General features: G+C 46.9%; 1 protein-coding gene across 2 annotated transcripts in view; it reads right to left on the bottom strand.

The window, feature by feature from the left end:
* Nucleotides 1-2,585: 2,585 nt before the first annotated feature.
* rasef (RAS and EF-hand domain containing) overlaps nucleotides 2,586-19,430 on the bottom strand; it is a 104,841-nt gene continuing 87,996 nt past the window's right edge. For both annotated transcript variants that reach the window (XM_072516654.1, XM_072516653.1), the window contains one exon: nucleotides 2,586-3,206. In XM_072516654.1, coding sequence (XP_072372755.1) covers nucleotides 3,183-3,206 — 24 coding nt within the window. In that variant the 3' untranslated portion in view covers nucleotides 2,586-3,182. The remainder of the gene's footprint in view (nucleotides 3,207-19,430) is intronic.

Genomic DNA, 19,430 nt, shown 5'->3' on the forward strand with positions numbered 1-19,430 from the left:
CAAATTGGTTATAACATCATGCGGTTGCAATTATAATTTAAAGTGCAGGTGGCATGCACAGGAAATGGGTGATTCCGCAGAGGCATTTCAGTGGTGAAACGCACCATCAAGTGTCAATTCTGCAATTAGGAGTAGACCATAAAACAGCCTCCTTGCCCAATTCCATTGCAACATAAGACATATTGAGAGCACAAAGGTCGGATAGGTGTTTTTCCAAATTAAATTTCATTTGTAAATATTTCCCACACGGGTTTCACGTTATTCATGTCTGCAACATTATTTGTTCATGTGTTACCGGCAGCAGTGTGTACTGTCTACACGATGCACTGCAGAAACTCACCAAGACTGTTTTAACAGCATCTTCCAAACTACCACCTAAAGACAATGGCAGCAGACACATGGAAACCCCACCACCTGCCGGTTCCCCTCCAAGCTACTCCCCACCCTGACTTGGAACTGTATTGCTTTTGCTTCACTGTCGCTGGGTCAAAATCCTGGAACTCTCGCCCTAACAGCTTTGTGGATCTTCCTACAACACGTGGACTGCAGTGGTTCAAAAAAGGCAGCACACTACCACCTGCTCAAGGTCAATTAGGGTTGGGCAATAGAATCCCGGTCTAACGAATGACGTTCACATCCCATAAACCAATAACAAAAGTCAGAAAGCTAAATATATTGGCACGCCTCAATGCGTCAACCATGATTGTTACAAGGGAGTTAGGGACATTGCCGAGATTGTGGAAGAAACAATGTTATGCTTTTTGTTCACTCTATGCTGAATAATCATCTGAGTGCTCAGTGTTGGACTTGTCACTTTGTAGGATATGGCTAAACTTGCAGGCTCAGCTAGCTCTCCCTTCCATGGATTGCGAAGGACATTTCCTGAGATCAATCTTAGCGTGAATAATTGAAATGAATAATTCAAGGTCCTGTAAGGACTTTCCCAGCCAACACTCTGAGAAGTCCACCATAGACAGTACTAACTCCACCCTTTAGATCCCTCATGTTCTTACTGTAAGAGTCCTTCCTGTTATTTCCTTTGTTCCCATTTCTTTTCTTTTATTATTTATGCCCGTGGACCCACAATTGGAATGTGCCTTTAAACAGAACTCAAGTTGAAGCAGCCTGTTTGTCAGGACATTCTGTTCCCAGGTTTTATATTCTGAGGAGAGGCCAGACTCTTCTGTGCCGCGTGAATCTTAGGAACCAATTTTGGAGGAAGTCAGTTTGACTGTCTAACTGGAAATGGGGGGGGTTGACCAGGGATAGTGTTCTGCATGACGACAGTCAGTGATTGGTTCCTGCATGATCCTTTCTGAGCAAACAAGTGATTAGACCTTGGAAGGAGGAGCATTCTGTCTCTCTTGCTTGCTGAAGAAAAGAGCAGTTTTATTGTTATAAAACCAACCTGGTGACTGCAGTTTATTGGGCTCAGCCAAGGTCCCTGCGTATTTTAAATAAAATTTAATTTTACTTGTGTTGCAACTCCAGATCAAATGGGGTTTAAATTGACAGCGCATGAGCCCAGGGTGACGTAACATTACCTTAACTGAATGTCACCACCTCCCCAGAATGCCAGGCATTTCCCACTTCACTCTTCCATGCCCCTGACCCCACTCCACAACCCTGATTCACTCTTGCCAGTCTGAGCATCATGTAAGAATCTATTCTCCTGCTCCCCTCCCTTGTTCTGTGGTGTTCAACAAGGAACCCTGGCAATGTCAGACACAACTGCCGCAAAGCCGACTCGTGCAAGCCACCTTTAAACGAATGTGAAGCAGGTGCAACAAGATTCTTGTGTGCCACTGACTTAAAGATAGGACCTTAAGAGAAAACAATTATAATGCAGAGCACTCGTGACATGCAAGGGGAGATGGTGGCATAGTGGCGTTGTCACTGGTCTAGTAATCCAGATACCCAGGATAATTCTCTCAGGACCTAGGTTTCAATCCTGCCAGGGCTTTGAATTCAATAAAAAATCTGGAATTAAAATTCTAATGATGACCATGAAATGATTGTCGTAAAAAACCTAACTGGTTCGCTAATATCCTTTAGGGAGGAAGTTAGCCACCCTTACCTGGCCTGGCCTACATGTGACTCCAGATCCACAGCAATGTGGTTGACTCGTAAAATGTCACTCATTTTCAGGGGAAATTGGGGACGGGAGGCAAATGCTGGCCTTGCCTGTGATGCGCATATTCCCATGAAAGCATAAGAAAAAAAGCATTAGTGCCACAGAATGGCAAGATGCCTGAAATGTCATTGACTTTGGCCGGAATTCTCTGCCCAGTCCAGCTGCAGTGAATGGAGTTTTGGCTGAGCGCCAAATTCTCCGTTCTCGCTGGCAACCGTGGTGGGGTGAACTCAGTTGGGAGAATCCCTGCCTTTATCTCTGCATATCAACCCACTTTCGGGATATCAAAATTTTGCATCCTGGCTAATTCACTCACCCCGAATGCAATGTTTGTAGGCTCCATACAATAACCACACACACCCTCACCCTAACCAGTGTTATTTTAAGAAAGAAAATCATTATGGATTCACAAAATCTAATTAAATGTAATGTATGATTTAATATACCTCACTAAAGTTACAGAACATTTTAATAACTTTCAGTCACAAAAATAATTTATTTACATTTCTAAAGGCTATGTTTACATTAATTTTGTTTTTTAAAAAATAAATACATTTATGGAGGTAACAGGAGACAAAATAATATCCAAAATACAATCTTAGGAAGCAGCATCATTTCTAGAAACATCCCTTAAATTTGAAATGTAAATAAGACCACTTATATACAAATATAATTAAGGAAACCTACAGACTTTTTCTTCAATCAGCCATCTTGTTGGCTAATCCTTTCACAACATTGAGGCAGACTGATCTCATTGTTCATTGGAATAAATGAAGTATAAACATAGCTAACTGCATTTTATTTAAAATTCTAATTTCAAATGCTCTTCCACCATCTTTTCATATGGTCGATCCTTCATATTTCAGCTTCTTCATCACTGTAACCTCCAGCATTCAATATTTTCTAAGGTGCTAAATAATGTATCTTGATCACAAAACATGTTCAATTATTGGTTCTTCACAGTTATGTTGTGCAGCAGTTTTTCATGGGCATCTTCTTGTTCAAGTGTGTGCTGGTCAAACTAGTTACAGAGTCCTCATCTGCGTCTTCACCTGCTCTTTTCCTCACTTCCCTGTGGAATGGAATAAACAGTTAATGTGAACAAATGGCCAGGTTTATCAATACCATTAAGTTATATTGAACACTAATTTAAGGAATCCAGTTTGCATTTATTGTGTACCAAAAACCAGAAGGGAAATTTCACCATTGCAAGTCTGAATTTGAGACGGGGGGACAATATTTTAACAACATAATTTTATTTTGTGTCCACTTATGTTACTCCTGTTTTGTCAGTCCCTAATACTTACTCTGGGTACCTAACAGGGAGGAGCTTTGCAAGCTGCAACACTAATATTTCTTGCCTCGATAAGCACAAAAGAAAATCCCTCAGATAAAGACAGTTAATTGACAAATGAATCTGCCATTGTTATTTAATTATTATGTAAAAATGTGGTATGTTCAAAAATGCAGAAACTTTTAAATCATCACTTACAAACAAAATGTCTTCACTCAATGGGCTGCTTGGTGAAATTTAGATGAAGAACTTAAGATATAATATGGTAAGTGCTAAAAAACAAACATTCACAAAATTCTTTCTTCTACGATCCTGTCAGTAATTCTTGGTGTAGTACTAAGCCCTGCACAAATCATAAGGTCCCATTTTAATCTTCAGTCTGTGCTAAGTTAACTGATACAAGCACTACAATTAAACTCGGCACTCCAGAATAAAGGACAACGCATTCCTGCTATTGAATGCATTCCCAGCTGGAGAATCCATATTTGTCAATGTTGAGTGAAAACCTGATCTTGACGGTGATGCTTTGATGGCTTGGGAACTTGTCCGGTTCATTCCCCAATGAAGAATGACATAAAAACAGAAAATACTGGAAAACGCAGCAGGTATTCTCCCTCAGTGTTCCCAAACAGGCGCCAGAGTGTGACGACGAGGGGATTTTCACAGTAACTTCATTGCAGTGTTAATCTAAGCCTGCTTGTGACACTAATAAAGATTATTATTATCTGTGGGGAGAGTTAATGTATCAAGACTGTAAGACTCTTTAATAGAACATAGAGCATAGAACATTACAGCGCAGTACAGGCCCTTCGGCACTCGATGTTGCGTCGACCTGTGAAACCACTCAAAGCCCATCTACACTGTTCCCTTATCGTCCATATGTCTATCCAATGACCATTTGAATGCCCTTAGTGTTGACGAGTCCACTACTGTTGCAGGCAGGGCATTCCATGCCCTTACTACTCTCTGAGTAAAGAACAAACCTCTGACATCTGTCCTATATCTATCTCCCCTCAATTTAAAGCTATGTCCCCTCGTGCTAGACATCATCCTCCGAGGAAAAAGGCTCTCACTGCCCACCCTATCTAATCCTCTGATCATCTTGTATGCCTCAATTAAGTCACCTCTTACCCTTCATCTCTCTAACGAAAACAGCCTCAAGTCCCTCAGCCTTTCCTCATAAGATCTTCCCTCCATACCAGGCAACATTCTGATAAATCTCCTCTGCACCCTTTCCAATGCTTCCACATCCTTCCTATAATGCGGCGACCAGAATTGCATGCAATACTCCAAATGCGGCCGCACCAGAGTTTTGTACAGCTGCAACATGACCTCATGGCTCCGAAACTCAATCCCTCTACCAATAAAAGCTAACACACCGTACGCCTTCTTAACAACCCTCTCAACTTGGGTGGCAACTTTCAGGGAACTATGTACATGGACACCGAGATCTCTCTTCTCATCCACACTGCCAGGAATCTTACCATTAGCCCAGTACTCTGTCTTCCTGTTATTCCTTCCAAAATGAATCACCTCACACTTTTCTGCATTAAACTCCATTTTCCACCTCTCAGTCCAGCTCTGCAGCTTATCTATGTCCCTCTGTAAATTGTAACATCCTTCTGCACTGTCCACAACTCCACCGACTTTAGTGTCATCTGCAAATTTACTCACCCATCCTTCTACGCCCTCCTCCAGGTAATTTATAAAAATGACAAACAGCAGTGGCCCCAAATCAGATCCTTGTGGTACACCACTAGTAACTGGACTCCAATCTGAGCATTTCCCATCAACCACCACCCTTTGTCTTCTTCCAGCTAGCCAATTTCTGATCCAAACTGCTAAATCACCCTGAATCCCATGCCTCCGTATTTTCTGCGGAACCTTATCAAATGCTTTACTGAAATCCATATACACCACATCAACTGCTTTACCCCCATCCACCTGTTTGGTCACCTTCTCAAAGAACTCAATAAGGTTTGTGAGGCACGACCTACCCTTCACAAAACCGTGTTGACTATCTCTAATCAAATTATTCCTTTCCACATGATTATACATCCTATCTCTTATAAACCTTTCCAAGATTTTGCCCACAACAGAAGTAAGGCTCACTGGTCTATAGTTACCGGGGTTGTCTCTACTCCCCTTCTTGAACAAGGGGACAACATTTGCTATCCTCCAGTCTTCTGGCACTATTCCTGTAAACAAAAATGACTTAAAGATCAAAGCCAAAGGCTCAGCAATCTCCTCCCTAGCTTCCCAGAGAATCCTAGGATAAATCCCATCCGGCCCAGGGGACTTATCTATTTTCACACTTTCCAGAATTGATAACACCTCCTCCTTATGAACCTCAAGCCCTTCTAGTCTAGTATCCTGAATCTCAGTATTCTCCTCGACATCATTGTCTTTTTCATGTGTGAAAACTGACGAAAAATATTCATTTAGCACCTCTCCCATCTCCTCGGACTCCAAGCACAACTTCCCACTACTGTCCTTGACTGGCCCTACTCTTACCCTAGTCATTCATTTATTCCTGACATATCTATAGAAAGCTTTAGGGTTATCCTTGATCCTACCTGCCAAAGACTTCTCATGTCCCCTTCTGGCTCTTCTTAGCTCTCTCTTTAGGTCCTTCCTAGATAACTTGTAACTCTCGAGCGCCCTAACTGAACCTTCATGTCTCATCTTTACACAAGCCTCCTTCTTCCGCTTGACAAGTGTTTCGACTGCTTTAGTAAACCACAGTTCCCTTGCTCAACCACTTCCTCCCTGCCAGACAGGTACATACTTATCAAGGACACGCAGTAGCTGTTCCTTGAACAAGCTCCACATTTCCATTGTGCCCATCCCCTGCAGTTTTCCTCTCCATCCGATGCATCCTAAGTCTTGCCTCATCGATTCATAATTGCTTTTCCCCCAGATATAACTCTTGCCCTGCGGTATATACCTATCCCTTTCCATCACTAAAGTAAACGCAAAGGAATTGTGGTCAATATCACCAAAGTGCTCACCTACCTCCAACTCTAACACCTGTCCTGGTTCAGTAACCCAGTACCAAATCCAATATGGCCTCGCCTCTCGTTGGCCTATCTACATACTGAGTCAGAAAACCCTCCTGCACACATTGGACAAAAACAGACCCATCTAAAGTACTCGAACTATAGCTTTTCCAGTCAATATTTGGAAAGTTAAAGTCCCCAATAACAACTACCCTGTTGCTTTCGCTCCTATCCCGAATCATCTTTGCAATCCTTTCCTCTACATCTCTGGAACTTTTCGGAGGCCTATAGAAAACCCCTAACAGGGTGACCTCTCCTTTCCTGTTTCTAACCTCAGCCCATATTACCTCAGTAGACGAGTCCTCATCAAACGTCCTTTCTGCCACCATATTACTGTCCTTGAATAAGAATGCCACCCCTCCCCCTCTTTTACCACCTTCCCTGAGCTTACTGAAATATCTAAACCCCGGCACCTGCAACAACCATTCCTGTCCCCGCTCTATCCATGTCTCCAAAATGGCCACAACATCGAAATCCCAGGTATAATGTTAATGTTAGCTGCTCTCTCTCCACAAATGTTGCCAGATCTACTGTGTCTTTCCAGCATATTCTGTTTTTATTTCAGATTTCAAGCATCTGGAATATTTTACTTTTATTATTGTGAAGAATGACTTCGGGCAATGTATCACTAGACTGAAAATGGCCATGGATCTATACACAGGCAAGTGTCCATTCCACACACTGGGAATGTTTTGAAAGACTAGGGGCAGGATTTTCCGTTTCCCGATGCCGATTTCGTAATCGGCGATCGGACGGAGAATCCCTTTTTACGATAGAATCGGGGCACCGCCTGTTTTCGGATGTCCCACCCCTCTCCAAAACGGCATCATCAAGGAGCGCGCCGCACGCTATTGGGATGGCCTCAGGACATCATCTGAGATCTGCTCCGTCTCCGATGCACCGAGTTCCCGACGGCGCGGTTGACTCATGGTCTCAGCGGTCGCGAACACAGCGTGGCGGCTGAGGACTGTGTCCAGCGCTGCCACAGTTGGACGGGAGCCGTGCTGCTGGCTAGCGGGACTGGTGGGGATCTGCCGAGTGTGGCGTGGAGGTATCTAGGGGGGCACAATCTGGCGGGTCGGGTCCGCGCACGGCCTGCGCCATGTTGTACGGCACAACCGCTGCAGGTTGACGGCGTGCGCATGCGTAGCCGCAGACCCGGCAATTCTCCGGCCATTAGTGTTGTGGAGGCCGGGCGTTTTACGTGGCGCGGCTACTAGCCCCTCACTGGTCGGAGGATCGGTGCTGGGACAGCGCCTATTTTTTTGACGTAAAACGCCACGGATCCTCCGGACATAGTCTGGAAATCGGAGAATTCAGCCCTAGAATTTCGACCAATCAGAATTAAATGCGGAAATAACTTCTGAAAGGCAGCAAGACCTAGAGATTTGCCTTTGAATTACTTCATTTGGTAGCGTCAGGTAAAGAGGTTCCCCTGATGGAACAAAGAGGTATCAGGAAAGGGTCCCTGGAATTACAGACTCATTTTCCAATCTAGAGATGTAAAGTTAAATCTAGGGACTGCATTTGACATTTCCACCCCAGTTTAAAGAGCCCCAATTGGACAAGTCTGACTCTGGGGAAGCAGGTACAGATGCAGTCAGGACCACTGGCCCCGGTAGCTTACCCTAGGTGGCCACAGTGGCTGGCGAGTGCTGAGACAGGTGGCTAGAAGGCTCACTTAAATTTTTTGGGACTTTGGCCCAGTTGTAATAAAAGCCTTTTGCCCCTCTAGCCCTCACCTCTCACATTGCCAGCTACTCCCCATGGCCCTTCACACCTTCTATGCCAATTCGTGACATTCACCCAGCTTGCACTATGTACATAACCAATGAGCCCTATAAACAGGGTGGCAAGTATGGAACTGATGGAAAAAAACACTTTTTTCCACCTGTCCTCATGATGAGATTGATTTGGGCTGAGAGCTCAGATCAATGAAAAGCATTAGTTCATCATGGGGTTCTGTTTTGAAACCTTAAGTGAATTGTGGACTTTGTTTGATTGATATTATTAACCGGTTATAGTAAGTCGTTCTTTCTGTGATTATCTAAATAAATGTTGAGACATTGACACAAACAAGATTAAGAGGTGTGAAGTGTTTAAGCCTGGTCATTGAAATGGTCTGTCTGATTTGACACTTCTGTGGGCTTGTAGGAAATAGAATTTTTTTTTTACAAAGAACATTTCTGAACCAATGTTTCTTTTCTCAGCAGTTCCACACTTGCCATTGTGATTATATTGCTAATCAGGTATGTGCATACTGGGTGAATGGACATGAAAGGGACATGAGTTGACATTGAGCTGGCAAGGAGGTTATGAGGGGCCATGGGGAATGGCTGGGGGGTATGGGTAAGAACTTTTGAAATTACCTTTCAAAGGGTTTCAAAATCCAGACTATGGTTCACGACTCCTCTGAGAGGCTGTGAACCACAGGTCATAGAGGATCTGGCCTGACTCCTTGAAAATTGCAGGGGCTAGGATAAGCCTAACATGTCCATTCACCCAGTATGCACATACCGCAATGGAGCCGGTCAGGTCAGCATCCGCGCTGGCGAAAATTGTTGGTGCTAAAGTGGGGGGAGTGAATTCTGGGATAGAAAAGTTTCCATTTTTTGTCCAAGTAGCATTTGGAGAGTCTTTTCTCTTTCCCGTACGCCCATTATGACCGAGGATACACATGAATTTGCAAACCTGCCCAGAGCTGAAAATGAACAAACTAGAATAATAACAAAATAACAGGAAAATCTTTACATGCCCACTCATTCAAAAAATAAACCTATATTCAGGAAAAAAATAAGGCTGCATAGAGTCCTTCAAGAGAATATAACACTGGTCATGCATTCCTACTTGTCCTACATTCCTACTTGTCCTATATATACACAAAACTGACAAAAATTAGGTTGTGCTTTTCCAATCTCTTGTTCAAAACATTCAGCCTGAAAAATATAATTAATTAATTTATATAAGAGATGACCCATTTGAAAAAAGCAAAGAAAATTACTACCCAGAGTTGAACATAATGAAATGAAAATCGCTTATTGTCACAAGTAGGCTTCAAATGAAGTTACTGTGAAAAGCCCCTAGTCGCCACATTCCGGCGCCTGTTCGGGGAGGCTCTTACGGGAATTGAACCATGCTGCTGGCCTGCCTTGGTCTGCTTTCAAAGCCAGCGATTTAGCCCTGTGCTAAACAGCCCCTTTTTATGTCCCCTACATAAAAGAGACTTCCGGAGGCGACCATGGCATGAGTGGTCGCACATTTGGTGGCTCTGCTCAGGGCATTTGTTTTGGTCTTTTCCCTGCCCAAAGGGCAAAGTATTTGAGGGAAAAAGGTCCAGGAGTGTCTGGGGAAGGTAATACTCCTCTGGTGTGGCTGGTGCACGGATCAGCGGCGAGGAGCGCCACGAGAAAGAAAGTGCTGTTGGAGCAGGAGAGTTTTTGTGGTATGTGACAGGGAAAGATGGAGGAGGGCAAGGGGGGCGGTGCTACCTGCTCAGTGGTCGACGGAGTGGAGTTCCTGAATATCACGATGGTTAGGAAGTGGGCTATGAGGGGTCGGCATGGGGACGGATGGAGGCGGCATCGTATAGGTTTTGTTGCTGGCGCCTCGACCACTCTTGCCAACTGGGTACTCCGTGAGCCCGGTAGTGGTGCCGATCCGAAGGGTGTTGGGGCAGTGGAGGCAGCATTTGGGGCTGGAGGGTGCCTCAGTGTGTGCACCGATCTGCGATAACCATAGGTGCGCAACAGCGGGGCTGAACTCAAGGTTTCGGAGGTGTCGGCAGGCAGGGATTGGGTGCTTTGGCGATCTGATTATAGGGGGCAAATTTGCGAAGTTGGAGGACCTGGAGGAAGAGTACAAGTTGCCCAGGGGGAATGACTTTAGCTACCTGCAGGTTCAGGACTTTGTAAGGAGAGAGGTGCTGTCCTTTCCTGGGCTGCCGCCTCTGGGGTTGCAGGACAAGGTGCTGTCGAGGGATGAAATAGGGGAGGGAATGGTGTCAGATGTCTATAAGGAGTTGAGGGAATGGGAGGGAATCCTGATGGAGGACATTAAGCACAAGTGGGAGGAGGAGCTGGGAGGGGAAGTGGGGGCCAAGATATGGGTAGAAGCCTTACAGAGGGTGAACGAGGCTAAGCTTCAACCAGTTCAAAGTGATACATAGGGCGCATATGACGAGAGCATGGAGGAGTAGATTCTTTGAGGGAGGAGAGGATAGGTGGGGGCGGTACGCCGGGGGGAGGAGGGCCGCGAATCACGTCCACATGTTCTGGGCGTTGATGTGTTCGGTGTTCTGGATCACATACAGATCACCAACACTTGAAGTAGTGCAACACTATTTTATTAAAAGGTTAACTATTTAAACATACTTGAACTGTGGGTAAATACGATACCAGCTTTAACTAAAGACCTTTGCCTTGTCCTAACCAGTTGATGCACTCAGCACATGGTGAATGTCTGTGTTGCAGGCTGAGAGCTCTGTGCTCCTAGCTAGCTGCTACTCGAATGAGCGGGATCTCTGATGCCCCCTGTCTTTATAGTGCGTGTGCTCTCACTGGGATTGGCTGCGGTGTTGTGTATGTTGATTGGTCCCACTGTGTGTCCATCAGTGTGTGTCTGCACCATGATATACTGGTATATATTATGACATTCCCCCTTTTATATAAAAAAATGTGCCTGCGTGACAATAAATAGTGTGTGGTGAATGTTCCTGACTACGTGTGTGCAAAATATTTACAGGACTATGTACATAAAACTAAGCTATTTACATGGGAAGGTGCCTGGTGAAGAAAAAACAGTGTGTCACACAAATAACGAGATGAACATTATGTACAAACCACTTGAACGATTAAACGGAAGAACAGAACAGACCAGAGAGTCCATTAGTGCACAAAGTTCACAAATCAAGTCTCTGAGGTGGGCGACGAATTCTGGTTGACTGCCTCAAGGGTGGGTCAGGAGCCACCAGCTGAGGAGCGGGCTGGACTGCGTCAGAATGAGGAGGACGCAGAGTAACCGGAATCTCCGCATAGTCCAGGTCAGGGACAACAGGAGGGCGTGGCACTGGCGGAGGATTACATAGCGAGTGTGGAACGAGACGAAGGGCACGTCGATTACGGCGCAGAATGGAACCATCCGGTAGACGAACCAGGAACGAGCGGGGAGCCACCTGCCGAAGAACCACAGCAGTTGCAGACCAGCCACGATCCGGGAGATGATGCAGACGTTGTCATCTGGAGCCAGAGCAGGAAGATCAGCCCCACGGGAGTCATGAGCATCCTTGTGCTGTGCACGAGACAGTTGCATTCGTTGAAGGACCGGAACGTGGTCGAGGTCTGGGACGTGAATGGACGGCACCGTCGTCCTCAGGGTACGACCCATGAGCAGCTGGGCTGGCGACAGGCCAGTGGACAATGGGGCCGAGCGATAGGCCAGCAGGGTGAGGTAGAAGTCGGATCCCGCATCGGCAGCCTTGCAGAGGAGCCGTTTGACTATGTGGACGCCCTTCTCCGCTTTGCCATTGGATTGGGGGTACAGGGGACTGGATGTCACATGCACAAAGTTGTACCTCCTGCCAAAGTTGGACCATTCCTGGCTTGCGAAGCAGGGGCCATTGTCCGACATCACAGTGAGTGCGATGCCCTGACGAGCAAAGGTGTCCTTACAGGCACGGATGACTGCAGACGATGTCATGTCGTACAAACGTACCACCTCCGGGTAGTTTGAAAAATAGTCTACAATCAGAACATAGTCCCTGCGCAGCGAGTGGAACCGGTCGATGCCGACCTTGGACCAAGGGGACGTGACCAACTCATGGGGCTGTAGGGTCTCACGTGGTTGGGCCGGCGGGAACCGCTGACAGGTGGGGCAGTTGAGCACTGTGTTGGCAATGTCGTCATTGATGCCGGGCCAGTACACTGCCTCTCGGGCCGGTCGGCGGCACTTCTCCACGCCAAGATGGCCCTCGTGTAGCTGTTCCAAGACAAGCTGGCGCATGCTGTGCGGGATAACAATGCGGTCCAGCTTCAGGAGGACACCATCGACTACTGCCAGATCGTCTCTGATGTTGTAGAACTGCGGGCATTGGCCCTTGAGCCAACCGTCTGTTAGGTGGCACATGACACGCTGTAGCAGGGGATCAGCCGCAGTCTCGCGGCGGATTTGGGCGAGGCGTTCATCCATGGCCTGTAGATTGGAAGCCACGAAGGCCACATGGGCGTCAACCTGGCAGACGAATCCCGCTGGGTCACACGGGGTGTTGACTGCCCTGGACAGAGCGTCGGCTGGAATTGGTAGATGTTGAGTCTGGAGAAGGGGGTGTAGATAGCCTGGGTCACATTGTGATCCAAAAAGACGAGGTGTTGGGTGGCTTAAAAAATATTAAGGTAGATAAGTCCCCAGGGCCTGATGGGATCTACCCCAGAATACTGAAGGAGGCTGGAGAGGAAATTGCTGAGGCCTTGACAGAAATCTTTGGATCCTCGCTGTCTTCAGGGGATGTCCCGGAGGACTGGAGAATAGCCAATGTTGTTCCTCTGTTTAAGAAGGGTAGCAAGGATAATCCCGGGAACTACAGGCCGGTGAGCCTTACTTCAGTGGTAGGGAAATTACTGGAGAGAATTCTTCGAGACAGGATCTACTCCCATTTGGAAGCAAATGGACGTATTAGTGAGAGGCAGCACGGTTTTGTGAAGGGGAGGTCGTGTCTCACTAACTTGATAGAGTTTTTCGAGGAGGTCACTAAGATGATTGATGCAGGTAGGGCAGTAGATGTTGTCTATATGGACTTCAGTAAGGCCTTTGACAAGGTCCCTCATGGTAGACTAGTACAAAAGGTGAAGTCACACGGGATCAGGGGTGAACTGGCAAGGTGGATACAGAACTGGCTAGGCCATAGAAGGCAGAGGGTAGCAATGGAGGGATGCTTTTCTAATTGGAGGGCTGTGACCAGTGGTGTTCCACAGGGATCAGTGCTGGGACCTTTGCTCTTTGTAGTATATATAAATGATTTGGAGGAAAATGTAACTGGTCTGATTAGTAAGTTTGCAGACGACACAAAGGTTGGTGGAATTGCGGATAGCGATGAGGACTGTCTGAGGATACAGCAGGATTTAGATTGTCTGGAGACTTGGGCGGAGAGATGGCAGATGGAGTTTAATCCGGACAAATGTGAGGTAATGCATTTTGGAAGGTCTAATGCAGGTAGGGAATATACAGTGAATGGTAGAACCCTCAAGAGTATTGAAAGTCAAAGAGATCTAGGAGTACAGGTCCACAGGTCATTGAAAGGGGCAACACAGGTGGAGAAGGTAGTCAAGAAGGCATACGGCATGCTTGCCTTCATTGGCCGGGGCATTGAGTATAAGAATTGGCAAGTCATGTTGCAGCTGTATAGAACCTTAGTTAGGCCACACTTGGAGTATAGTGTTCAATTCTGGTCGCCACACTACCAGAAGGATGTGGAGGCTTTAGAGAGGGTGCAGAAGAGATTTACCAGAATGTTGCCTGGTATGGAGGGCATAAGCTATGAGGAGCGATTGAATAAACTCGGTTTGTTCTCACTGGAACGAAGGAGGTTGAGGGGCAACCTGATAGAGGTATACAAAATTATGAGGGGCATAGACAGAGTGGATAGTCAGAGGCTTTTCCCCAGGGTAGAGGGGTCAATTACTAGGGGGCATAGCTTTAAGGTGAGAGGGGCAAGGTTTAGAGTAGATGTACAAGACAAGTTTTTTACGCAGAGGGTAGTGGGTACCTGGAACTCGCTACCGGAGGAGGTAGTGGAAGCAGGGACGATAGGGACATTTAAGGGGCATCTTGACAAATATATGAATAGGATGGGAATAGAAGGATACGGACCCAGGAAGTGTAGAAGATTGTAGTTTAGTCGGGCAGTATGGTCGGCACGGGCTTGGAGGGCCGAAGGGCCTGTTCCTGTGCTGTACATTTCTTTGTTCTTTGTTCTTTTGGCTATGATCAGCTCTTTGCCCGGGGTGTATATGAGATGGAAGTCGTATCGCCGGAGTTTGAGCAGAATGCGCTGGAGGCGAGGCGTCATGTCGTTCAAGTCTTTTTGTATTATATTGACCAGCGGGCGATGGTCGGTCTCGACGGTGAATTGGGGAAGGCCGTACACATAATCATGAAACTTGACACCGGTCAAAGGGCCCAGGCACTCCTTTTCTATCCCGCATAGCGCTGTTCCGTGGAGGTCATGGTGCGTGATGCATATGCAACGGGGGCCCATGATGAGACCTCATCGTGTTGCAGGAGCACTGCCCCAATGCCAGATTGGCTGGCATCGGTCGAAATTTTTGTCTCTTTCGCTGGATCAAAAAAGGCCAATACCGGGGCCGTGGCAAGTTTGGTTTTAAGTTCTCTCCATTCGTGCTCGTGGGCAGGAAGCCATTGGAAGTCTGTTGTCTTCCTGACCAGGTTCCTGAGAGCTGTGGTATGAGAGGCGAGGTTACGGATGAACTTCCCAAGGAAGTTGACCATGCCCAGAAATCAGAGGACCGCCTTCTTGTCCTCTGGCTTTTTCATGGCTGAGATGGCAGCCACCTTGTCCGCATCCGGCCGCACACCCAACTGGGAGATGTGGTCCCCTAGGAACTTGAGTTTCGTCTGGCCGAAGGAGCATTTGGCTCTGTTGAGGCGTAGGCCCTGCTCCCATATGCATTTGAACACGCGCTGGAGGCGACTGATATGCTCCTGCGGGGTGGTGGACCAAATAATTATGTCGTCGACATAGACGCGAGCACCTTCAATGCCTTCCATCATTTGTTCCATGATCCTGTGGAACACCTCTGACGCCGATATGATCCCAAACGGCATCCTGTTGTAACAATATCTGCCAAAAGGGGTGTTAAAGGTACACAGTTTCCTGCTGGATCTGTCGAGTTGAATTTGCCAGAATCCTTTCGAGGCGTCAAGTTTGGTGAAGAGCTTGGCCCGAGCCATCTCGCATGTGATCTCTTCGCGCTTGGGGATTGGGTAATGCTCCCTCATTATGTTACGATTCAGATCCTTTGGATCAATGCAGATTCTGAGCTCGCCGGAAGGCTTCTTTACGCATACCATGGAACTGACCCAGTCGGTTGGTTCCGTAACTCTGGAGATCACTCCTTGGTTTTGGAGGTCCTGCAGCTGCTGCTTGAGGCGGGCGGACCTTGAGGGTTGCTGGGACTCTGCGAGGTGCATGCACCACAGTTCTGTTTGAGTAGGATCTTGTAAGTATATGGGAGCGTGCCCATGCCTTCGAAGACGTTGCGGTGCTGGTCGATGATGGCGTTGAGTTGCACCCTGAAGTCAGCATCCTGGAAGGCAGACGTGTCATCAGGAGAGAGAGAGTGAACTCTTTGAACGAGGTTTAGCAGCTTGCATGCCTGTGCGCCAAGCAGAGTCCTTCGAGGAGCCCACGATTTGGAAAGGAAGGATGGCTTTTCGTGACTTGTGCATCACTTCGAGTTGGCATGAGCCGGTAGCAGGAATGATGTTGCCATTGTAGTCCAATAACTGTCAGGCCGATGGAAGAATGGTTGGTTTGACACGAAGGCTTTGGAAAACAGACCACGCCATGAGATTGGCGGAGGCACCAGTGTCCAGGCGGAATCGTATTTGGGACCGGTTGACCGTCAGGGTGGCACACCACTCATCGTCTGGATCGATGCTGTATACTGACAGCGGCTGCTGTCTTTGCTTCGGGGACAGCCTGTTTTTCGTTATGACACCAACTCGAAAAGGCGCCTTCGGATCCTCGGTGTCACTGTTGTGTGGGAGGTCGGAATCAGACTCGGTTACCGTGGGTTGAATTGCCCGAACATTCCTGCGAGGCTGGCTGAAGCGATATGAATTGAAAGGCTGAGCTGCTCAACAGCAGGCAGCATAATGGCCAAGTCTTCCACATCGTAGGCATTGTCGAGATTTTGTGGGGCATTGCCGCTTTAAATGGGCGGAGCCACAGTTGCCGCACGTCGTGACGTCAGCACGTTCGCTGCGGTGCGGTCATGCGTGGTGCGCGCCTGCGCATTACGTTCCTCCACGTCGCCATCCCCTCGTTTGGTGCATACAAGCGCAGGAGTCCGCAAAAAGCGCGCAAAATGGCCGCCCTCATCCAGGCTGAGGCCCTGGAGGTGCTCAATCACTTGGACCCGTTCCGCCTTGTGGGGACCTTGCCGCGCCGTTTCAGCCGCTTGTATATGGGAGTACCGACTGGTGGCATTTTCATGTAGGACACAGGTCTCGATGGCAGTCGCTAGAGTGAGTTGCTTTACTTTGAGGAGCTGCTGTCGTAGGGGGTCCGACTGAACACCGAAAACGATCTGGTCACATATCATGGAGTCGGAGGTGGGCCCGTAGCTGCAAGATTGCGCAAGGATGCGGAGGTGCGTTAGAAAGGATTGGAAAGGTTCGTCCTTACCCTGCAAACGCTGCTGGAACACGTAGCGCTCAAAACTTTCATTCACCTCTACGCTGCAGTGAGTGTCAAATTTGAGGAGAACCGTCTTGAGCTTCGTCTTGTCTTCATCGCCTGCAAATGTGAGAGAGTTGAAAATGTGGATGGCATGGTCCCCGGCCATGGAGAGAAGAGCAATCTTTCTGGTGTCCGAAGCACCCTCCCTGTCCGTGGCTTCGAGGAAGAGCTGGAAGCGCAGTTTGAAAATCTTCCAGTTGGCCCCAAGGTTGCCGGCGATGCGGAGCGGCGGCGGCGGGCTGATGTTGTCCATGTTGCAGGATGACGGAATGCTGGCGGAAGGCAGATCACTTGCAGGTAGGTCTAAGAAGTGCTAGTATGCAACCACTCCTGGTATCATGATGTGTTGGGTGTTTTGGATCACATACAGGTCACCAACACTTGAAGTAGTGCAACACTATTTTATTAAAAGGTTAACTATTTAAACATACTTGAACTGTGGGTAAATACGATACTAGCTTTAACTAAAGACCTTTGCCTTGCCCTAACCAGTTGATGCACTCAGCATCTGTGTTGTCTGTGAATGTCTGTGTTGCAGGCTGTGAGCTCTGTGCTCCTAGCTGGCTGCTACTCGAATGAGCAGGAACTCTGATGCCCCCTGTCTTTATAGTGCGTGTGCTCTCACTGGTGATTGGCTGCGGTGTTGTGTATGTTGATTGGTCCCACTTTGTGTCCATCAGTGTGTGTCTGCACCATGATATACTGGTGTATATTATGACAGGCGTGCTCAAGATTGAGGAGGTTCTGACAGGGTTTCTCGGACGTGATGTCCGAGGTGCTGGGTTTGGAGGTGGTCCTGTGTCCATAGGTGGCGATATTTGGGGTTTTGGAAGACCCGGGAGTCCAGGGGGTGAGAGAGGCTGAAGTTTAGGTCTTTGCCTACCTGGTAGCCCAGAGACGCATCTTGTTCGGGTGGCGGGATTCAGAGCCGCCGAAAGCGGGGGTGGGGTGTAGGGGTGCGAGCTGGCGGAATTCCTGAGGTTGGAGAAGGTTAAGTTCAACTGGAGGGACCCAGCAGATGGGTTCACCAGAGGTGGAAGCCGTTCATTGATTTCTTTAAGGAGGTTTGAGAGGTCAACAAGGGTGGGCCTGGGTTGAGGGGGTTTAAGGGGGTTAAAATGGGGAAGGCTGGATGTGAGGAGGGGGTGGCGTCAGGGGAGCAGGGAGGAGTGGGTGTTGGTTGTTATTGAGTTGTTTGATTGTCCTTCTGATTCTGTTTGAATATTTGAAAATGCCTTGAATAAAAATATATTTTTTTAAATGTTGAACATAAATGTAGCAGTTTGCACAGTGGAGCATTGCTTTATATTTGTTTTATATTTATGTTTCCATCATGCAGGAGTTCCCAATCTCTGCCACGGCTGCACTGATAGGTACTGAGTAGAATCCAAGCACTTCCCTAAAGGGCCTGAAGAATAAAAACAGAGGAAGAATTGTTCCAGGTCATCCTTCTGCACCTTCTACCATACACTTAGAGCAACATTGGTGAAGGTCTGGGTGCTACTCATCTACCTAGCATCTCTATCAGCATATTCAGAATAAAGAAGATGCCATAAATGGAAGAAGCAAAAGCATCTTAACATCCAAAATGGAAGCCAGGATGTTGTAAAATGCGTAATGGAGATTGACTCCAGGGTAACCATCATTTGCACGACATCAAGCTGCCAGATTATAAGAGTCCCAGTTAAATTATTGCCGTCAATAAAATTATTTCATCATACCTTCGTATAGACGAGAATAGCCGTGTGCAGATGGTAAACGGCTGGTTTTTTTAGGTATTGGCATCTCACCCAATAGATAAGAGCTATAAAATGTTACAGCTGGATGGTATCTACCTGGATTATGTCACTGTTCTATGTGATTTAAATTTAAAATGCAAGAAATTAGTTCAATACACAAGAGTCATTCTCTGATTTTATGCTCCTGGTTGGAGCCTCATCCACTCCGAGAACGTATTAGAAATTCAGTTGTCCACAACATGTGATTTTTAAACCATTTTTAAATTAATTACTTTAAATTAATAGTTGGAAAATCATTGTGGTATGTCTACTTATCTAATATGCTCTCCAGGTAAGGAGGGAGCATCAAGGGATCCCCAATGGGACTGTAACATTGCAGTATTACCTCGACAGTGATATAAAACCCAGGTGAGTATTTTCGCTCATAGGAAAATGTACATATTATTATTACGTTGGAATCCCTGAATATCTGTTCATCCTATATGGTGACGAGGAAGGTGAATTACCATCGCTTCATCTCAGACTCCAACCAGAAAAGTCATTGACTTTTGTTTTTTTCAGCTCAGCCATCCATCCATTTGTTGACTTGTAACTTTAGTCCTTTAAGTACTAATGTAAGTAAGGTCTGGCCTAAACATTAGTTAAGGTCTGTACCTCACATTAATTAAGAACAAAAGAAAAAATCCACGGTGAGAAATTTACATTTGACCAATGAAAATTCATCTCTGCA

This window comes from Scyliorhinus torazame, chromosome 9 (assembly GCF_047496885.1).
Source record: "Scyliorhinus torazame isolate Kashiwa2021f chromosome 9, sScyTor2.1, whole genome shotgun sequence".
In the NCBI taxonomy this organism is placed as follows: Eukaryota; Metazoa; Chordata; class Chondrichthyes; order Carcharhiniformes; family Scyliorhinidae; genus Scyliorhinus; species Scyliorhinus torazame.